The sequence below is a fragment of the Trachemys scripta genome, chromosome 11, assembly GCF_013100865.1.
Source record: "Trachemys scripta elegans isolate TJP31775 chromosome 11, CAS_Tse_1.0, whole genome shotgun sequence".
Classification (NCBI taxonomy): domain Eukaryota; kingdom Metazoa; phylum Chordata; order Testudines; family Emydidae; genus Trachemys; species Trachemys scripta.
The window spans coordinates 14,356,341-14,376,890 of NC_048308.1; the positions used below are offsets into that span (position 1 = coordinate 14,356,341).

A 20,550-nucleotide genomic window follows, 5' to 3' on the forward strand; every position below is an offset into this window, starting at 1 on the left:
TTTTTTTTTTTTTTTTTTTTGGTTGAGTTTCAGGTCATTGAAGAGCTCATGGTTAAACTACAGTGGCCTCTTCCCATACTTCCCGTCTTTCCTATGCATTAGGATAGTTTGCTCTTGTGCCCTTAATAGTGTCTCTTTAAATAAATGCCAACTCTCCTGAATTCTTTTTTCCCTTTGCTTGCTTCCCATGGGATCTTGCCTACCCATTCTCTGAGTTTGCTAAAGTCTGCCCTCTTGAAGTGCACTGTCTTTATTCTGCTGTTTTCCCTTCTACCATTCCTTATAATCATGAACCTCATCATTTCACGATCACTTTCACCCAAGCTAGCTGCCTTCCACCCTCAGATTCTCAACTAGTTCCTCCCTGTTTGTCAGAATCGCCTCTTTCCTAGTCGTTTTCTCCACCTGCGATAATAAAAAGTTGTCTCCAATGCATTCCAAGAACTTGTTGAATAATTCGTGCCCTGCTATCTTATTTTCCCAAAGATGTCTGGATAGTTGAAGCCATCTGCACCAAGTCCTGTGCTTTGGATGATTATGTTAGTTGTTTTTAAAAAGTCTCATCCGTGTCTTCCTGGGTAGGTGGTTTATAGGAGACACCCTACCATGACATCACCCTTGTTTTCTATCCCATATATCTTACCCACAAACTTTCAACAGGTCTGCCTCCCACTTCTATCCCAACCTCAGTGCAAACATATACTTGTTTTATACATAAGGAAACACCTCCTCCCTTTTCTCCCTGCCTGTCCTTCCTGAGCACTTCTGTACCAATATTTCAGTTGTAAATTATCCCACCAATTTTTTGTGATGCCAATTATATTACATTTGTAATTATTCACTAATATTTTTAGTTCTGCCTGTTTATTCCTCATACTCCTTGCACTAGTATACAGACATCTAAGATGATTATTAGATTTCTACTCTATATTCCTCCTTGTCTCTCCTTTGTCCATGCTGCAATTTCTCATGTTCCCCACAGATTCCTACCCTTCACCCAGATTTCCATGTTTTGGACTTATCTGTGGGCATTTGTCTCCTGCCCCATCAAACCTAGTTTAAAGCCCACCCCACTGGGTTAGCCAGTCTGAATTTTAAGATACTCTTCCCCATCCTTGAAAGGTGGACCCCATCTCTACTTGGAACAGGATCCCATGGTTCAAGGAAGACAAAGCCCTATTGGCAACAATATTGTGCAGCCATACATTCACCTCCAGAATATGTCTCTCTCTGCTGGGACCCCTACTCTTGACTGGAAGGATCAAAGAGAACACCACCTGTGCCCCCACTCTTTCACCCTTACCCCAAGAGTCCTATAGTGACTTCTGATCTGTTCAGCGTCATATCTTTCAGTATCATTATTGCCCACTTGAGTGAGCAGCAGGGGGTAATAGTCTGAGGGCCAGATGATCCTCAGCAATCTTTGCATAACATCTCAGATATGGGCCCCTGGCAGGCACCACATCTCCTGGGATGCCAGCTCAGGCCCTCTGCCCTCTTTAGAAGGGAGTCATCAACCACCACTACCCTGCATTTTCTCTTGAGCGTGGTGGCCACAAGCTTCCCAACCTTGGGTGTACATAGTGGATATCTCCATAATACAGGGAAAGCAGCACAGTCTAGCACTCCAGCATGCTCTGTTCAGCCACCTTTCCTCCCAAGTGGCAGCCTCATCCTCTTTGCTCCTTTCCCAGACAATCTGGCCACCTCCCTGTCTGAGAAGCAGGTCTGAGCTTCTGTGCCTGCTATCATTCAGCCCATTCTCTGCCTACTTTGTAGCCCTTTTCCAGTGGCCAGATAATCTGACTCTTTTACTTGCCCAGATAGCACCTCTACTTGTCCCTTGGTTATGAGCTATAGGATTTTTTCACAACCTGTTTGCACTTTCTTCCAGCTCCATAGTGTGTAAATTACATCAACATAACCATAGGCTAAGGAAGACTAACAGGGTTGTTAGGAGTCTAACTTAAATTTGGTCCATCATATCTAAGCTTTCCAGTGTGATGATTCAATTAATGCTGAATTAACCTAAACCTCAAGTACTAAAATATACAAATGAATTCGTAACATCTAATTATTGATTATATACATATTGATTCTTAAAGTATACTAGATAATTATGCAAAAAATATACAAATGCAACTGAGTGAAAATTAATCAGGAAAATATATAGCTTCATCAATGGTTTGCAAATTCCAAGACTATGCAACTTAAAAAGCACATTCAAATACAAACCAAATGAATAACATTTCCAATACAGAATATTTTCAGACCAATATTTACCACTGATATATGCTTCTCAGTTCACTTATTTTAAATAACCTCTGTCTGATTGGGAGAAATCAATGATATTTTTCTTTTCTTTGCAACATATGTTGCCTTCTATCTGGGCTTCTATCCCTGTTTAAATGTTTGCTATCCCAACAGAAAAAGGATTTCCTCTAAAAATATTTCTTGGATAAATTAGAATAAAGAGAACTTGCAGCAAAATCAAACCCTCCATGTGTAGGAACTTACATTGTCCAGGACTTGATTAATAGGCATATTCATATTATTTTTGCAAATCAGTTGTTAAATAAATAGCTTCAGTTCTCTCTGATTTATTGTGTATATATGACAGTGAGAGACACATATACACTGATGTGGCTGGATATAAACATTTCATGTTCAGTATTAGCACATTTTAAAACCAAGTTTTCTATATATACCAAGGGATCTGAAAATACACTAGGAGGCAACCATGCATGACTTTAATTAATTTCACATATCCTGAAGCCAAGGGGGATTTTGAGTGGGTGTATAATGGCAGGTCCCAACTTTGCATCAATTAGGTCATTCTGTGCCTGCTTGGGATACTGAAATTCAAGTAGTCAGAAGTAAAATGCGCAAAGACAAGAGTTAATGTTATACTTTTAAGTCATTTTCAAGATTACATTATGAATCAAAATGTCTTCAGTAAGAAATTACATTTTATTACACACACACATATATATATATATATATATATATATATATATATATATATGTATATATATATATATAGAAAGAGAGAGAGAGACAAAGAGATTACCTGGGGTTAAAAGAATGACAGACATAGTGATGAGTGAACATACAACTAGAATCACCAGCAGTGCAATTGCAATTCCCTTCCAATTCCTCTGCGGAGGGCTGTTACTTCCAAGCTCCTACAGAGATTAAAAAAAAATGTTTCATAATTACATATAATCCCAGAAAAATGTATTAATACAAGAAATGATTCTGCAGATTGTTATAATCACACTATATGTGAGCTGATTATCATCCTTCTCCTCTCTGTAGTTCATTTAATTATTCAAAAAGTACGTAATTCCTAGATCTTTTTAATAGAGATGTCTTTTTTAAACAATTTTATTTCCCTAAGAGACAATCAAATTGAGCTTATACAAGCTGTCCAAAATATGACTGGTGTTAATGTGTGCTGAACATAAACTTCAGGACAATATCAACTGGCACTTTTACAAGATAATTACAGAAATAAAATGTGGCAATTTACTGTAATTCTACCTAAAGTGGTAGGAACCATAAAGGTTTAAATACACAAGCTTTTAATGTATAATGTTAAACTTCTTATTTGTAATGAAAAACATTTACAAAACTGCCAAAGGCTCAAAGTATTCCTTCTTAAATTGAACAGCATTTCTTCCTCTATACAGTAGTTCATCTGCAAACTGCTCTCCTATCACTCATAAAAATCAACAGTAATTTGTAACAATATTAAATGAATGCTTCTGTAACTACTGCTCCATGTAAGCATATATTCTCCTTTGGTTACACGTGTAGCTCCTGTTAACATTAGCCAAATGGGACTTTAGGTTTGTCAACAGAAATAATGCATAGTTTTTATTTTGTCTAGGATTTCATACTGCACCATCGCAGTATAGAATAGAAAAATACATCAAGGTGGTACATGGTTGGTATTGCTCTCTCCTCTCTCCCTCCCCCACATGAAACAGCACTTTCTCCATCTGCATCTGGCAAGACAAGTTCCAACTTTTTCTCTCTGATATTGACCTTAACACAAATATCCAGGCCTTTGTCATCTCAAGATTAGATTGCTATCATACATTCTATGAGGGATTACATTTTGGGAGTATTTAGAAGTTGAAGCAAGTGCAGAATGCTGTGATCTATTTACTGAGTTGCACCTTGGGAGCACATTAAACTGGTGCACCATAATATTCATTGGCTTTCAATAAGCTTCTGAGTAGAACTTGAGGTGTCAGTTTTAAATTATAAATGCCTTAAATGGTTTGGGACCTGGACACCTGAGAGATTGTCTCTCTCTGTGACACATGGTCATAGACGAGATCAGCAGAGCCACCTGAGATGGAGTATTCATGGAATAAATGAGAGGAAATTGCTGACATAGTGAGGGGTCCTTGGTTTTAGAATTTGCTCTCCCTGACCCACCAGTGCCCAGATTTGTTAAACTTCTGGCCATGTTGCAAAGCCATCTTTTCTCTCTCTTTTTCTCAGGCTACTAAGGAGGGAGCAGGCTGAGAGATGAGCATGGTTCTGTTCATGGATAGTCTTTTAGGATTCTTTTGTTTTTTTGGCCAATAGGGTAGTCACGCAGAGCAAAGAAAGGGTGCAGCCCACTGTAATTTGTAATTTCAAATAAATACTAATATTTTTTTTTGCACATGCAGAATATTGTTTCTGAACAAGTTTGCAAACATCTGAGGCAAGAAAGATGTTGTGACAACCCACATTCTTTGATACAAACAAACCACATGGGCCTCATGGGATCTTAGAAGGGTCTTTCAGCACCAAAACCAGAAGCCTTTACTGCCCAAGCCAAAGGAGAACTCCCTTAATGGTGAGACAGTAAACAATATGTTGGATATACTTAATAAGAGAAGTCACTCAAAGGAGTCACACTTTCTCTTTCCCTCATACTCATACAAGTCAGACAAGCCCATCCCAAATGTCTGAGGTCCATAAGAGTCCTAACCCAATGCTTTTGACTTGTGTGTTACATGTATACATCAGACATGATCCAACATAGTGCACATGGCTGGCTGTGAGCATATTTATTGGTAACGCAAGGCAAATCACTCTCTCTCCCTGTCCTATAACAATTAATACAGCATACTCCTTGAATCAACCTTCACAATTTTTGCCTTTTATTTTTTTGTAATTTCCTTTCCACAGTTTAGCACCTGAGAAAATTTAAAGACCTCTTCTTGCCCAGATCCTGCCTTATGAAAGAAGTCAGTTTAAATGCTCCAGTTTAGCACATGTGCCTTGAACAACTGTGAAACACTGCACAAGGGCACAGTGAGGAAAGCAGTAGGCAAGCAGTCACTTTTATGCTATTAGTGTAAATATTTGGACTAGATCTTACTCTCACTTCATGAGTACAACCCCACTTAATTCAAACCAAGTTGCATACACGTTAAATGAGATGGGAATTTGACCTCAGGGCTTTCAGTTTCTGACATTTCACCAACAATTAATGTTCAGTCCAGAACAGATGGACAAGCACAATTCCCCTATGTGGTAGCAAGGGCTGCTAATCCCACTTTTTGCATTGTTGTACACAGTTTAACCCCTTCATAGGTGCTAATATGTAGGTGCCATTTTGTTATGTTTACTGCATACAGATCACACTTCATGCCCCACAAAAACATTAATATATATGGCTCTGTGAGTCCAATATTGGTGGACAGAATTCTGAATTCCTGTATAACAAACCATTTTTCTCCACTTTCACCAATAGATATAAGCCATTTAAAATTTGGAGAAATACATAATTATCTTCACACTTAAACTAATAGAAAGGACTAGGAGAGACAGAGTTGTACTGAGGAAACATGATATCGAATCACAACGCCTTAAAAGGTTAACTATCATTGCCTCACCGCCAAACAGTGGCAGATTTTCAGAGTCTTGCATCTCATTTTCCTGATCGCAGCAGAAATCAATGACAGAAATCAGGATACAAATGTACTAGACTCCAGATTTTTAAAGCATGGCTGGGAACAAAGAGCACGAAAGCAACCCACTCTTGGAGAATCCTTAGGCCCAGCACCTCCGCTCTGGGTCAAGAGGCGACTCAGCGTTTTCCAGGGACCAACCTAGACCCACAAGCCAAAACTACCTACAGCTTTTTTTCTTCAGCTTCTTCTGACTCACTGCAACTGGTTAAACACGTATCAAAGCTGCTCCTGGCCCCCGCTGTAGGTGCATGGCTTACTAGGAAAGTCTAGATCAGGGGTCGGCAACCTTTCAGAAGTGGTGTGCCGAGTCTTCATTTAGTCACTCTAATTTGAGGTTTTGCGTGCCAGTAATACATTTTAACGTTTTTAGGTCTCTTTCTATAAGTCTATAATATATAACTAAACTATTGTTGTATGTAAAGTAAATAAGGTTTTTAAAATGCTTAAGAAGCTTCATTTAAAATTAAATTAAAATGCAGAGCCCCCCAGAGCGGTGGCCAGGACCCGGACAGTGTGAGTGCCGCCGAAAATCAGCTTGCGTGCCACCTTCGGCACCCGTGCCATAGGTTGCCTACCCCTGGTCTAGATCATTAGCTTCACACCACCAGCTGTTGGTGCAGGAATTTGGGTTACTACATCAAATTCCATTAAAGGAACCTGAGTGATGAGACCAGGGTTGAACTGAGTTCTCGGGGAACTGAGTGGAAGAGGTCTCGAAGGCTATCCCAACAATCAGCCCCTTTTGTAACACTATATAAAGTATTACACCTCTACCTCCATATAACGCTGTCCCCGGGAGCCAAAAAATCTTACCATGTTATAAGTGAAACCGTGTTATATTGAACTTGCTTTGATCCACCAGAGTGCGCAGCCCCACTCCCCTCGGAGTGCTGCTTTACCGCGTTATATCCGAATTCGTGTTATATCGGGTCATGTTATATCGGGGTAGAAGTGTATCATGTTCTAGAAATTAATTGGGGCCCAATCCTATTGCTCTTGCTTATGTGAAAATCCTGCTGATTATAGTGGGACATTTCTGGTGAATAAGGGCCCAGTTATTGGACCTCTCTTCTGGAAGTCATTATAAAAGGCAAGTAATACAACCTTTGTTCAGCCATCAGATAATGGAACTTAATAGCTGTTTAAGATCATGACTACCAATTAAAATATGTATGCTAAGAAAAAAAAAAAAAAAGTAGTCATCCCCAGTGAATTGTGCACATCACTACTTCGAGGGAATGACTTTAACAAACAGATGCTAGAAATGACAATCATAGTTCTTTGTACATAGGGCTCTAAACACTGTTTGTGGGGGTGGGGGGAGATTATGGTATTCCGAGCATCTTTCTTTGCTGAAACAAATATTGTTGCATAAAAAAGAAAACATTTTAAATACCCTCAGGCAAGAGAGTATTGTAAGAGAAAGACCAATATAAAGAAATGTAGAGATGAGAGACCTGATGCTTCTTCCATGCCACTATAGAACAGGAGTGACTCCACTGAAGTCAATGGCCTACCAAAGGCCTTCCTGAGAAGCAGTAAAAGGCAGAGGCACCAACTGGATTTCAGTAAGCATGCTCAGGGGAAACCAACTATCATAGATGTGAGAAATAATAGGATTTTGGGACTAACAGCTAGTCTGCTGTTGATCAGATAAGGAAAGTCCTAAAGCAGTAAGAAAAAGTAAAATTAAAAGTTAAATACATTGACCCAGGATAAAGAAATAACTCTTCCTCTCTCTCCACAGCATCAGATGAGGCAGAATATTTTAAAGAAAAAAATTAACTTTCTGAGTAAGGTTTAGGCCCTGGGTTGGTGAACTGCAGATACTGCATAGATATAAATTAATCCAGGAAATGCTTTTGTTTAAAAAATGAGTTCTGTGACTGTAGAAAGATAATATGTGTCCACAAGTTCAACATAAAGGCTTGCGAAAAGATGGGATGAGGGTGGATTGTTCCTCTCATAGGGCTGGTCCAAACAGATACAGACTCAAATGGTTCTACTAGCCAGTTAAGTTTTCTGATAAATAGCTCAGTTGAGTAAAAAAGCCAAATCCATAACATTCTGCTGTGTCAATGTCTGCATTTAATTTCTGTTGAACTCAGTCCTAAAGGGAAAGGGCATAACTTGCTGTCAGACTGGCTTCATGAAAACAGGTATTATATGGCAGCACAGCAATTTCTCAGTAAGTGTCTCATGGGGGATAAGGAAAAGCAGCACCTTGTGGATATACCCCTTTTAGTTTCATATGCAGGAACAGTATCCTGGTGCTTGGTGGTTTTGTTTGCATCGATTAGTGTAGGTTAGCTTCACAGCTATGTGATCATATAAAAATAAAACCTTCGAAAATTAAAATGTGTAGAGATAGGACATGACACAGAGATGTCATGTTCAGGCTGCGGAAAGAACTTGAGTCAGTCCAGGGCTTCAGTGTCCCTAAGTCCCATTCTCCTAGAAATAAGATCTTGCAAAACTTCAGTGAAAATACTATATGGATGGTATTTCAGGGGGAAAGTGCTATAAACTGTTATCCCAAAAATACACAAGGAGGATAGAAATAAAGAGTACTTCTACCCAGCGAGAAAAACTCCACAGCTGCCCCTGGTCAGCTGACTTGGGCTCATGGGGATCAGGCTCTGGACTGAAAAGTTGCTGTATAGACATTAGTCTGGGACCCTGCAAGAATCTACACAGCTTTCATTAGCCCCGTGAAACCAAGTCACCTAAACCGGACCAGCCATGGGTCTGTTATCCCTGGGTAGATGTACCCAAAGATGCTGAAGCTTTATGGCAGTCTGTACAGGGCTGCTTTCCACATTTAGGTTCTTGCCAATCACAGTTTATTGATTGACGGGGCACTAATTGACTGACCACATGCAAATCCTTTTAGCCCTGGTCAGGAGTGCTTATGAGAATTTCATATTCAGCACCTCAGAGGTTAGCCACTCATCTCTACTCTGAATTCATTTTGGAGGTCTGGTCCAGGTATTCCATGTTGTAAATTCCAGGCCCTTTGGTCTATAAGCAGCATGGTCTGATGACCCGAAAAGGGACCAAGGTGGTCCCAAGGATGCAGAATTTAGGATGGATTTGGCTGCAAGCCCATGGAATGCCTTATAGACAATTGACCCACTACTTTGGTATTATTTTTAAATGACTGAATATTTTTTTCTTAGAAGTTCTGAAAGAAATGTAAGTAGACACATTACTGAAAAGCAGTTACATTAAAGAGAAGCCTACGCTAGGTAAACATAACACATTTGCCAGCTCTCCTGGACTATGGCTGAGGAGCAAACAGTAAAGTTCAGGAGGCAGGAGGCCAGTTGTGCACCAGGCTGGGCCCTTAGCATAACCTAAAATCTGGTTGAACTGACACTAGCCGCCAATGGCCCCAGTGGATGATTACTTTGGACAGCAATCACCAGAGGTCTTAGAGACATGATGGCCATGTCCCTCATCCCCCAGCCATGTCCCCTATGCTAGCCACAGGGAATGGAATGATTTAAGAGCCACTACACCAGCTCTATGTCACCAGAGATTCCCCTTTATGCTAGAGTGATTCACAGATCCATATATTTTAAGGTCTAGAAGGGACCATTAGATCAACCATTTTAACACTGGCTAATCCTCCTGTGGATAGCTATGCTTGCTCTTGGGCTGCTGATAGTACAGTATAAAACATTCTCAATACAGCAGAGATGTAGGGCCATGATACCTATATAATATGCCTCAATCTCTCAAACCAGTTTCACCAACCACTGCCTTGTGTTGCAGTAATTTTTTGGGGTATTTAACAATGTTGGCCTTTGCCAATACAGCTCAGAAAATGCATCTGGCTTTCTTCCAGCAAGTAAGCTTAGTTTATTCTTGTCATTTTTTTTTCTGAGCCATATGTCATTTCTGGCTCACTTTGGCCCTGATCTGACTATAAAGCTCTCTTTGGCTATGTAATGTAATACCATAGAATGACACAATTGGCAGCATTCTACATTACCTCTTTGCACCTTTATTACACTCAACATTTAATAATGCTCCAGATGTTTCTGATCTCCACCAAGACCCAGATTAATGTTAAATAATGTTCCAGATATTTATCATCTAGTTTGACTTTGTACATCCAATACAGGTAGAAAAATAATAAATATGAGACCTTTCCCCCTCTTCCTCCTTACTCTGGACTTCCCACCCAAAGTACTATAAGGATATCTCTGTAATATACTACACTTTAGAGACAGCCTAAATCTCCATCAAGATGATTATTAAGAAGGAGCCCAGGGTCAAACCACAATAGAAATAATACATTTATGTGGTAATAGATACAGGAAATGAATTCTCTTTAAATTCAATTCATATACAGATATTTTGTTCATCTGAGGTTTACAATTTAAAGATTCATCATTTAGAAAAGCCAATTTCTTTAAAGTAGAATTGGGAACATGGGTTAGGAAAAGAGAATAATTTTACATTAATAGAACATTATTCAAAAATACATCTGTAGCAATTATTTAGTTGTATAAACTCACAATCCCTCTTGTAATTAACACAACCAGAAACAATTCACAGCTTTCTTTTTAAAGGCTTCTAAGTTACACAATTTTTATTGTTAATCAATGTGCATGAAAGCCTTTAAGGCATAACTTCTTTTGCAAGCATGTATAAAACTGGGCAGGATAGTGAAACAATAGCATTGCTTTAACATGCTGAGTTAGTATAGTAACTTGGTTTGGAAAATCTTATTAGAAAACTGAATTTTTCATCTTCTTCTTAGAATTATCAGTAACTTCTAATATTCTGCCTTCCCCTTTTCCCTGTAATGACTACACAGTGTCTTGCAACCAACAATGGAATCTTGTCATAACAAAGGACAGGAAACTAAGGGTTAGTTCTACAAAGGGAACTAACTTTAGGTGCCTATGTCCAATTATATAAAAACTCCAGGATGCTGCCTAAATTGCATAGGTATCTAAATTTCCGCTGGTATTCATGCACAAAGCAAAGTCCTGACATTGCCCAAACAGCTCAGCAGATCTTCAGACTAGGCATTCTCCACCTATCTCACTCACTTCCTATTTCTATAAAATATTTAAATATTTATAGGAGCAGGAACCTGGATCTTCCAGGTGAATACTCTAATCACCAGGCTAGAGAGTCACACTCTCTCTGGCCCAATGACTATTTAAATATTTTATATAAAGATGAACAGCTCCAACAGGAAACACTGAGAATATGCTGGGCTATAGCCTGACAATTAGAGCACTTATCTAGACAGTCTGATCTAGTTCAAGTCTCTGCTCCCAATCAGGCAGAGCAGGGATCTGAAGTTTCCCACATCTTCAGTGAGTGTTTTAATTATTGGGATATAGACATGGGCAGCAGGTATAATAGGCCTCCCCTAGTGCAGCTGCCGCCGTGGGACCCCGGTTGTGGGTTTGGTGGGTTGCACGAGGGAAATTTTTGCTTTTTATTATGCCCCATGTAGGCTCTGGGGCGGCTGAGGAGGCAGTATGTGCTATTCAGCTTCCTGGGTTCATTAGTAAACTCCCTGGACTCCAGGGAGATTACTGCTAAACCCGGAGTGCTGAGTAACACATATTGCATCCTCAACCACCTCAGAACCTACTTGGGGCATAGCAAAAGCTCAGGTTCTTATTCTGGAAGAGAGAAGAAGAGAAGAGCTTTTGAATTTTCGCAGGGCAGCTTGGGATCTGCAAAGGGGAGGCACGGCTTCTGGGGCTCCATCCAGCCTGGGGGCTCCTCTGAGCAGGTAGTGGGGAGGATCAGGGCTCTGGCTGGCCTGAGGCTCCTCGGGCCGCGGGAGGCAGGGATGAAAGGGGTGGAAGCTGGGGTCTAGCCTCTCCGAAGTGGGGCTCCACCCGCTGCTCATGGCTATAGATATAAGGGGATAGGGGACCACCTTGGGGTTTATTTTTTTGCATTAAAGAACTGACTGATCTGACTTGGACACCTAACTCAAGAGAGGGTTCATGGCTGGAAATCCTGAGATGAGGCAGGTATCTGCACGCAGTCCAGAGTTAGGCACTTAACTCCCTTTGATGGATGGGGCTTAGGTGACATCCCTCCCCTCAGCATTTTTTACTGGATAGCTGAGGAGACTCCCTGCTCAACTCACTGGCTTTTGTGAATCCCATTCTTAGGCACCTAATTCTCCTCATGCACTGTATTGGGAGCCTGGGAGCCTAACTTGGGGCTGGTTTGGATTCCACTAAGTGGCAGGACACCTAAACGTTAGCCGTTGAACCTCTCAGTCCAACCAACCTTTTTGGATCTAGCCCGAAAGTAATAAAGACCAAAATTGTATACAGTGTTGTTGTAGCCATGTTGATCCCAGGATATTAGAGAGACTAGGTGGGTCAGGTAATATCTTTTATTGGTCCAACTTGGTGAGAAAGACAAGCTTTCGAGCTGAAGAAGAGCATAAACTCAAAAGCTTGTCTTTCACCCATAGAAGTTGATCCAATAAAATAAATTACTTCATTCACCTAGTCTCTCTAAAGCTCAAAATATCATCTGCCTATAAACTACCACAGCACTGGATTTATACATGTTTCACAACAATCTCATAAATGTCAGCAGTGTGAGTTGCATATCATAGAATCATAGGATTGGAAGAGATCTCAGGAGGTCATCTAGTCCAACCCTCTGCTCAAAGCAGGACCAACCCCAACTAAATCATCCCAGATAGGGCTTTGTCAAGCCAGACCTTAAAAAAAATCTCTAAGGATGGAGAATTCACCACTCCCTAGGTAACCCATTCCAGTGCTTCACCACCCTCCTAGTGAAATAGTTTTCGCTAATATCCAGACTAGACCTCCCTCACTGCAACTTGAGACCATTTCTCCTTGTTCTGTCATCTGCCTCCACTGAGAACAGTCGAGCTCCATCCTCTTTGGAACCCCCCTTCAGGTAGTTGAAGGCTGCTATCAAATCCCCCCGGGGCCACTCTTCTCTTCTGCAGACTTAATAAACCCAGTTCCCTCAGCCTCTCCTCATAAGGCATGTGCTCCAGCCCCCTAATCATTTTTGTTGCCCTTCGCTGGACTCTTTCCAATTTTTCCACATCCTTCTTGTAGTGTGGAGCCCAAAACTGGACACAGTACTCCAGATGAGGCCTCACCAATGTCGAATAAAGGGAAATGATCACATTCCTCGATCTGCTGGCAATGTCCCTACTTATACAGTCCAAAATGCCGTTAGTCTTCTTGGCAACAAGGGCACACTGTCGACTCATATCCAGCTTCTTGTCCACTGTAACCCCTAGGTCCTTTTCTGCAGAACTGCTGCCTAGCCATTCAGTCCCTAGTCTGTAGCAGTGCATGGGATTCTTCTAAGTGCTGGACTCTGCACTAATCCTTGTTGAACTTCATCAGATTTCTTTTGACCCAATCCTCTAATTTGTCTAGGTCCCTCTGTATGCTATCCCTACCCCAAAGCATATCTACCACTCCTCCCAGTTTAGTGTCATCTGCAAACTTGCTGAGGCTGCAATCCACGCCATCCTCCAGATCATTAATGAAGATATTGAACAAAACTAGCCCCAGGACTGACCCTTGGGGCACTCGGTTTGATACTGGCTGCCAACTAGACATGGAGCCATTGATCACTACCCATTGAGCCCAACTATCTAGCCAGCTTTTTCTCCACCTTATAGTCCATTCATCCATTCCCTCAGCCTCTCCTCATAAGTCATGTGCCCCAGCCCCTTAATCATTTTCATTGCTGTCCACTGGACTCTCTTCAATTTATCCACATCCTTTCTGTATTGGGGGGGACCAAAACTGGACACAATGCTCCAGATATGGCCTCGATCTGCTGGCAACGCTCCTACTAATGCAGCCCAATATGGCGTTAGCCTTCTTGGCAACAAGGGCACACTGTTGACTCATATCTAGCTTCTCATCCACTGTAATCCCCAGGTCCTTTTCTGCAGAACTGCCACTTAGCCAGTCGGTTCCCAGCCTGTAGCAGGGCATGGGATTCCTCCATCCTAAGTGCAGGACTCTGCACTTGTCCTTGTGGAACCTCATCAGATTTGTTTTGGCCAAATCCTCCAATTTGTCTAGGTCTCTGGACCCTATCCCTACCCTTCAGCGTGTCTACCTCGCCCTTCAGTTTGAGTCATGAATCAATACAGAGCATACATTCTAGGTAACAATATTCAGGAACAAATGGTAATGTAGAAAAGCAAGGCAAACCTTTCCAAGATTGTTGGGCCATGAAATCGTAAAGGTTCCTACTGAAACTACTTTTCCCAGGGCTGAAACCCACTACAAAACTATAGATAAGGTTTAGTTTCAATGAATTTATATACAGTTGAACTGGACTAAACCAGTTCATTAATATGCCATAGCAGAAGTGGCATGAGGCCTCAACTCTGATGTCATAATTCTGAACTCAGGGAAATAAATATTGTGATGGAAAATGTTATTTCCACAGCATAGATACAGAGAAGTTAGATTAAAAAAAAAAACCCAAAACACTCTTTCTGGAAGGTTGTAACATAATACGACTGTATTTTGACGAAGCCAGAACACAAATGCACAAGACCCAAAAGCAGGAAGAGGTAATTAACTGAGGTAATAATGGCTAGGTATTAGGACACTAGCTGCCAGAATCAGTCACTCAGAAGGGCAAGGATAGAAGGTTTTTGGTCCCTGCACCTCTGCCCAACTTTTTTCAGCTGACACAGACTTCTTAACTAAAAAGAGGTACTTCTCCCTTGGAAAACAAGTGAAAATGGATTTTGATGAGATGCTCTGAACTTTCCTGGTAATGTGGTATGAGCTAAACTAATCCAATACCTAGGAGAGTTACCATGTGGTTTCCACTATGTGACTTGCTCTGTATAAACTCCATGAACCTAAAACTGATCTAAAGCAGTTTCTTCTTAAAGTTGTGGCTCACCAAATACAGGAAATTATATATACTGTATACAGAAAATTCACAGATGAAGGTAGCTTCTGCTGGTTTGTGAATGCTACTCAGAGTCAAACTTAGGCTTTTGCAGTTTGAGTTGAGTTTACACAGTGCTGTAGTATTCAGTGATACAAACATGTCTATGTGCACTGATGCAAACTCTTGAGTAAGGGTCCCTCCAAGCAGAAGATCCATCAGTGGGACGTTACAGCAGTACATGTTGACTTCTCCCTCCCTTTGACGGGGCTGCTTCAGGGAAAAGTGCGGGGGTTCTGTGCAAGAAGAGGCTTAGTCTGGCCAGACAGGGTACATGGTGATTCCAAACATTTCATTGCAGCCTCTGACAATGGTGCATCATCTTATGAAGCCTTCAGTGAAAATATAGAAATACTGTTCCCTCACCACCTCCTGGAGAGAAATCATGAGTGAAAGCATGCAGCAGAACTATAATAAATATATAATAAATAATATTGAAATATTATTATGTTATTAATAGGTATCATTAAAAGCAACTAAATATCAAGTCCCTAAATTTGAGATGCCCCTCAAAATACATTGACAGGAACATTTCTAATGACATTTCTTTCTAAGCATTTACAAACAAAACTGGACTTTGAATGGAAAAACCCAAGTTTAAAGAAGAAATATTGGCACTGAAGAATCATCAATTTTCCCATAACACCGCACCCCCTTCTAACTGATTGAGGGTAACACAGAGCAATATTTATTGACTTATAACACTGAAATATAAAGTGAAGGATTTGATAAATGGTACAATTAAAAGCTTTGTTACACTTTTAATTATTTGGAATTATGGATACTGAATGAACCAAGATGACATAACACTTAGGCCATAGCTTTGTCGGCATAAGTGTGGTTTTGCCAGTTCTTCATTTACAATTCATTCTTCATTTACAACAATTCAATTTACATAGAATTGTTGATTTGTTTAAAATGATGTTATTGCTGACAGAACAAAGGTAATCTGTTTTGTTGGAAGAAGTGAGAGATACATAAATATGGAATGATAAATTTAAAAAAAAAATTCTGGGAAGACCCAGGGCAGGGTGACATAAAATTACATGACCCAGAAACTGCAAATCCAGCAGAAAAAATAGAGACATTAGGTAACTGAGTGTAATGTACGGGTTATCTAAAATTCAAAGGGTTGATGTGCTAAAAGCCAATTAGACAAAAATTAAGTAATCCGTACTGTAGAAATGTAAAAAAGACCTTGGTGAACATGGGCCTAAACTGGAGAAACACCAGACCAGAAACTGAAAAATCATACTGAAGAACCAGACCAAGGGATCAAAGGTGGCGGCGGCAATCACGGAAGATGGAAAAACATCCGAGCGGTACCCTAGAATGTGGTAATTTGAACACTTCTACCACTTCTGTCTTGTCTTATTATTTGTCTGGCATAAATATATGTCCAGTCACTATAATGGGCAATAATTCTATCTGAAATTGTATAAATAAAGGCAAAATTGATTAAGACTAAATTGGGTGGACTGGTGACTCAGTTCCCAACTTTTACCCCCATCACTATCCTTACTCGATGTAAATGCTTCTGGGGTAGAGTGGGCCAGGTTGGCAGAGGGAAGTGTACCTTACTTTGCCAGCAAGAAGGAGTGTGACTCTAGCTTCAATGTAGTAATGACATTAACACTTCCAGCATCTACTTTGTTAAACATTGCCATTTGCAGCCCATAAACATGTAGAAAGGTGATAAACTTCAAAAGACAGGTATACTCCTGCTGTAGTTTAGGAGTTGTAAAAGATATGCCAGGTATACTTTTAATAAAAGGCTTTAGTCTTACTTGGAGCTTCTCACCATACAACCTGTCCTGTGATTGGTATTAACTATTACCTTCACTGATTTTGTGGTGCTGTACATGCAGGAAAATGAATATAGCAACAACTTAAAAACTGGAAAAAAAACTGATGGTAGTTGTACCTCCCTGGCTGTTTTTGAGTAATTCCATGGCCTAGATAGCAATGGGGAATAAAAAATGCATTTATGAAGTGGGATGTTATAGTTATAATCCATTTGCGTAAGTACCCATAAGTTTCACACATCATGCTGCCTTTGTGATTCTCAGCATTTAAGGACGCTATTGCTCTAGTTCTTGTCTGAATGATTATGGTCTCACAATTACTTCCCCTGGTCAATGTCTCTATTTTCTTTCAGAGTTGTTGTGAAGCATGAGTATCGCACAAGTCCATGATTCTCCCTCAACTGCCGGGATAGAAAGCATTTATAAAAAGGAGCCACTTATAAGTCATTATACTGCTAGGAAAAGTGCATTGTCTGAATTTGGATGTGGGGGACTCTTTCTTTTCCTGTTTTTATTTCTCTATGTTTGTGCTGGTAAGAGAAACACCTCTCTCATATGAAGCAAGTTAAATAAGCCCTATCTTAGCTGAACTGAACTGAGTCGAGCCCTGGTCTATGCTTAAAATTTAGATCGACCTATCCATTTCAAATCATGTTCCCCTGTGATAGCCAGTCCTGCTTTGAGGACTTAGGATAATCAGTATGTTCAGACGTGGTTTGAATAAGCATTTTGGGCCAGATTTTCAAAGGTATTTAGGCATCTGAAGATGCAGCTAGGCAACCAGTATGATATTCAAAGGTGCCCAAGCAAGTTAGGTGGCTGACTCCCCTGTTTGAAAATTCCACTAGGCATCTATCTACATCTTTAGGCCCTAAATCACCTGTGGGGACTTACAGGGCAGCAGACCCTCAGGTAATTCTGATTCACAATCACTTGCAGCTGCTAGAGGAACACATGCAGGCTAAAGTGACTTATGATACCAAGGAATCCAGAAACCTAGTTCTAAAATTAATTTGGAAGAAGCTTAATTGGAATTGCTATATTTGACTTCAACCAGAACAGGGCAGAGCTAGATACTATTAACATATCTAATAGTGGAACGCTAGAATTTGATAAAGTGATAGACTGATTAGGAGAGACTATTTTTTTTTTTAATTACAACTCTTCAGGCCTAAACTGGAACACACTAATTAGAGACAACATGCAATTAAGAAGAAAGTTGAATTAAGCACTTTAAATAATAGTAAATTTTCCAAAAAGTTTTCAAGAGCAATTGTAGTGTATCAGGAATTCTCAGACTGTTTAATCAATTTTTCAAGGATATTCTTGAAATATCTGTCAATGGCTTTCCAGCTATTGCAGGAGACACTTTCAAATAAAAAGGCAATTTAGACACAAGATGCCTCAATAACATTTAGCTTCATATAGTGCTTTTCCTGATCACAACATTTTAAACTATTAATCCTGTTATTTATATTACAGAAGCACCTAGAGGCCCCAACACTGGAGCGGCTTTGTGTTAGGTACTGTGCAGACACATAGTAAAAGATTGTAAGCTCTTCATCTAGTGACTACGGAAATAGACAAGACTCAAACTGTGGGAGAAAGGAAGTATAATACCACCCATTTACATATAGAGATCTGAAATACAGAGAAGTTAAAAAATGTTTAGGTCACACAGGGAGTCTCTGTGGCACACAGGGCCGGCTCCAGGCACCAGCCGAGCAAGCTCGTGCCTGGGGCGACAGATACTAGGGGGTAGCATTCTGCCCAATCCTAGGGCGGCATGGCCACTTTTCTATTTATTTATTCAGTTATTTATTTTTAGTTCAGCGATCCGGCCACCCTCTAGGAGGCAGAGGAGGGGAGCGCAGTGCTGGGAGTGAGCTGTGCGCTCCATCTGCCCCAGCCGGTGCCAGGTCTGTAGCAAGCCCAGCCGGGCAGCCCGCATCCTTCCCTGCCCGCCGACTGGAGCAGCGTGGAGACCTCCCGACAGGCGGCGCGGCGGTCGGGACCGCGTGGCAAGCGCCCCACTGAAGCCCTTGCCACCCTGTTCTTTCTCTCCCCCCGCTGCCTCCCTCTCCCCCGCTAGCTGGGGCACGTCTGCAGCGCAGGGAGTCCCCCTGCACCCTGGCTCTGGTCGCCCCGCAGGCTTTTTTTTTTTTTTCCTCCCTGCTTTGCCACTCCACAGGGTTTTTCTTTGCTTTGCCATTCTGGCCGCCCCGATTTCTTTCTTTTTTTTTTTTTTAGGCTCTGGCTTTTTTGCTTGGGGCGGCAAAAAAGCCAGAGCCTGCCCTGGTGGCACATATACCTCTCAACTGCCCCACATTGTGAAGGACATCCCACATCGAGTCCCAGTTTAAAATTGCCTAGTGTTGCCATTCCAAAGTCCCGGAGGGGGAATAGTTCCTGGGAGAGGAAGGGGGGCGGGAGGACAGGTAGGATTGACAGTGACTGGCAAGCTGTGCACCCACCGCAGTCTTGCAAAATAGGAACACTGGCAAATAGGGTTTAGGTGGGCAGGCTGTTAACAGCATCACAGTCTCTGGTAGGTCAGTGAGGGTGCCAGTCAAGGTGGGGCAGTGGAGAAGGTCACTGGGCCAGTTGTTTGTTGTCATCTCAAGATAGAATGTCTGCTGGGGAATCTATTCAGCACACAGGTGGGACAGATTCTGGGGAGGGGGCATTGCAAAGACCTGGAGGGGAATTGTTCCTAGAATTGTTATTTTGTCTAAAATATACAACATACTGCACCCACATTGGAAACTTTCTGAAAAACTTCAAATCCTTTTTTATTTCATTTGATTTGTCAAGTTATATTGACAGAATGTGCTGAGGGATCCATTACACTAGTGATCTAGCAGAAGAAATCTCCTAATAGATTTTCACAGCACATGTAAAAAATAAGGAGCAAACTGACTCCCCCCCCCATTATAAGGTCCAGCATGTTTGTACATCTATATAATGTTTAATAAAACAGTATGTTCAATATAAAATTTGATTTTCCTCGTTATGTCCCTTATTTCAAGGTGCGGTGTTCCTCATTGTTAAGGCTAAGATTTTGTCACAGTAATTTTTAATAAAAGTCACAGACAGGTCATGGGCAATAAACAAAAATTCACAGATCCCGTGACCTGTCCACAACTTTACTAAAAATAATTGGGGATAGGGCTAAGTGTAGAGGGAGGAATGGAGTCCTGTGAGTGGGGGAGGTGACTGAAAGGCTGGGACCCCTGCCATGGTGGGGACACAGTCCCAGCTCCAGCTACCGCAGCAGGGGACAGAACGGGGGATGCGCAGACCCCACTCTGGAGCTGGCCGCTGCTGCGGGACAGGGGTGTGTGGCCCCGGCTGCAGCCCCTGCCAAGCCCCGGCTGCAGCCGTGGGAGAGGAGGAGCAGTGCACGGCCCTGGGACGCCGCAAGGGGGGTGCAGGGCCCTGGCGGAAGCCACGGGGCTGGTGTGCAGCCACAGGGGGCGCACAGCCCTCACTCTGGAGCTGGAGGACAGGGGCATACAGATCAGCTGCAGCCACCCTGTAAGCTGCAGGGACCTGGTTCCAGCCATCCAGCCCCTGTTGCAGCAGGGCAGGGGCGCACAGTCCCGCCTCCAATCCCGGATTCAGCTGAAGAAGTCACAGAGGCTCAGTAAAGTCACAGAATCTGTGACTACCGTGACATCTGACTAAATCATAGCCTGAATAATTGACACTAATTTTGAGTGTGATTATCCCTCATTTCAAAGTCCAGCGGTTGAGAAATATGGTGGGAAAGCCAACAACTCTTTCATGTA

General features: G+C 41.6%; 1 protein-coding gene across 4 annotated transcripts in view; it reads right to left on the reverse strand.

Annotated features, from left to right (window-relative positions):
* DPP10 (dipeptidyl peptidase like 10) overlaps window positions 1-20,550 on the reverse strand; it is an 827,330-nt gene that overhangs the window by 326,641 nt on the left and 480,139 nt on the right. For all 4 annotated transcript variants that reach the window (XM_034785374.1, XM_034785373.1, XM_034785376.1 and 1 more), the window contains exon 2: window positions 3,071-3,185. In XM_034785374.1, the coding sequence (XP_034641265.1) occupies window positions 3,071-3,185 (115 nt within the window). The remainder of the gene's footprint in view (window positions 1-3,070; window positions 3,186-20,550) is intronic.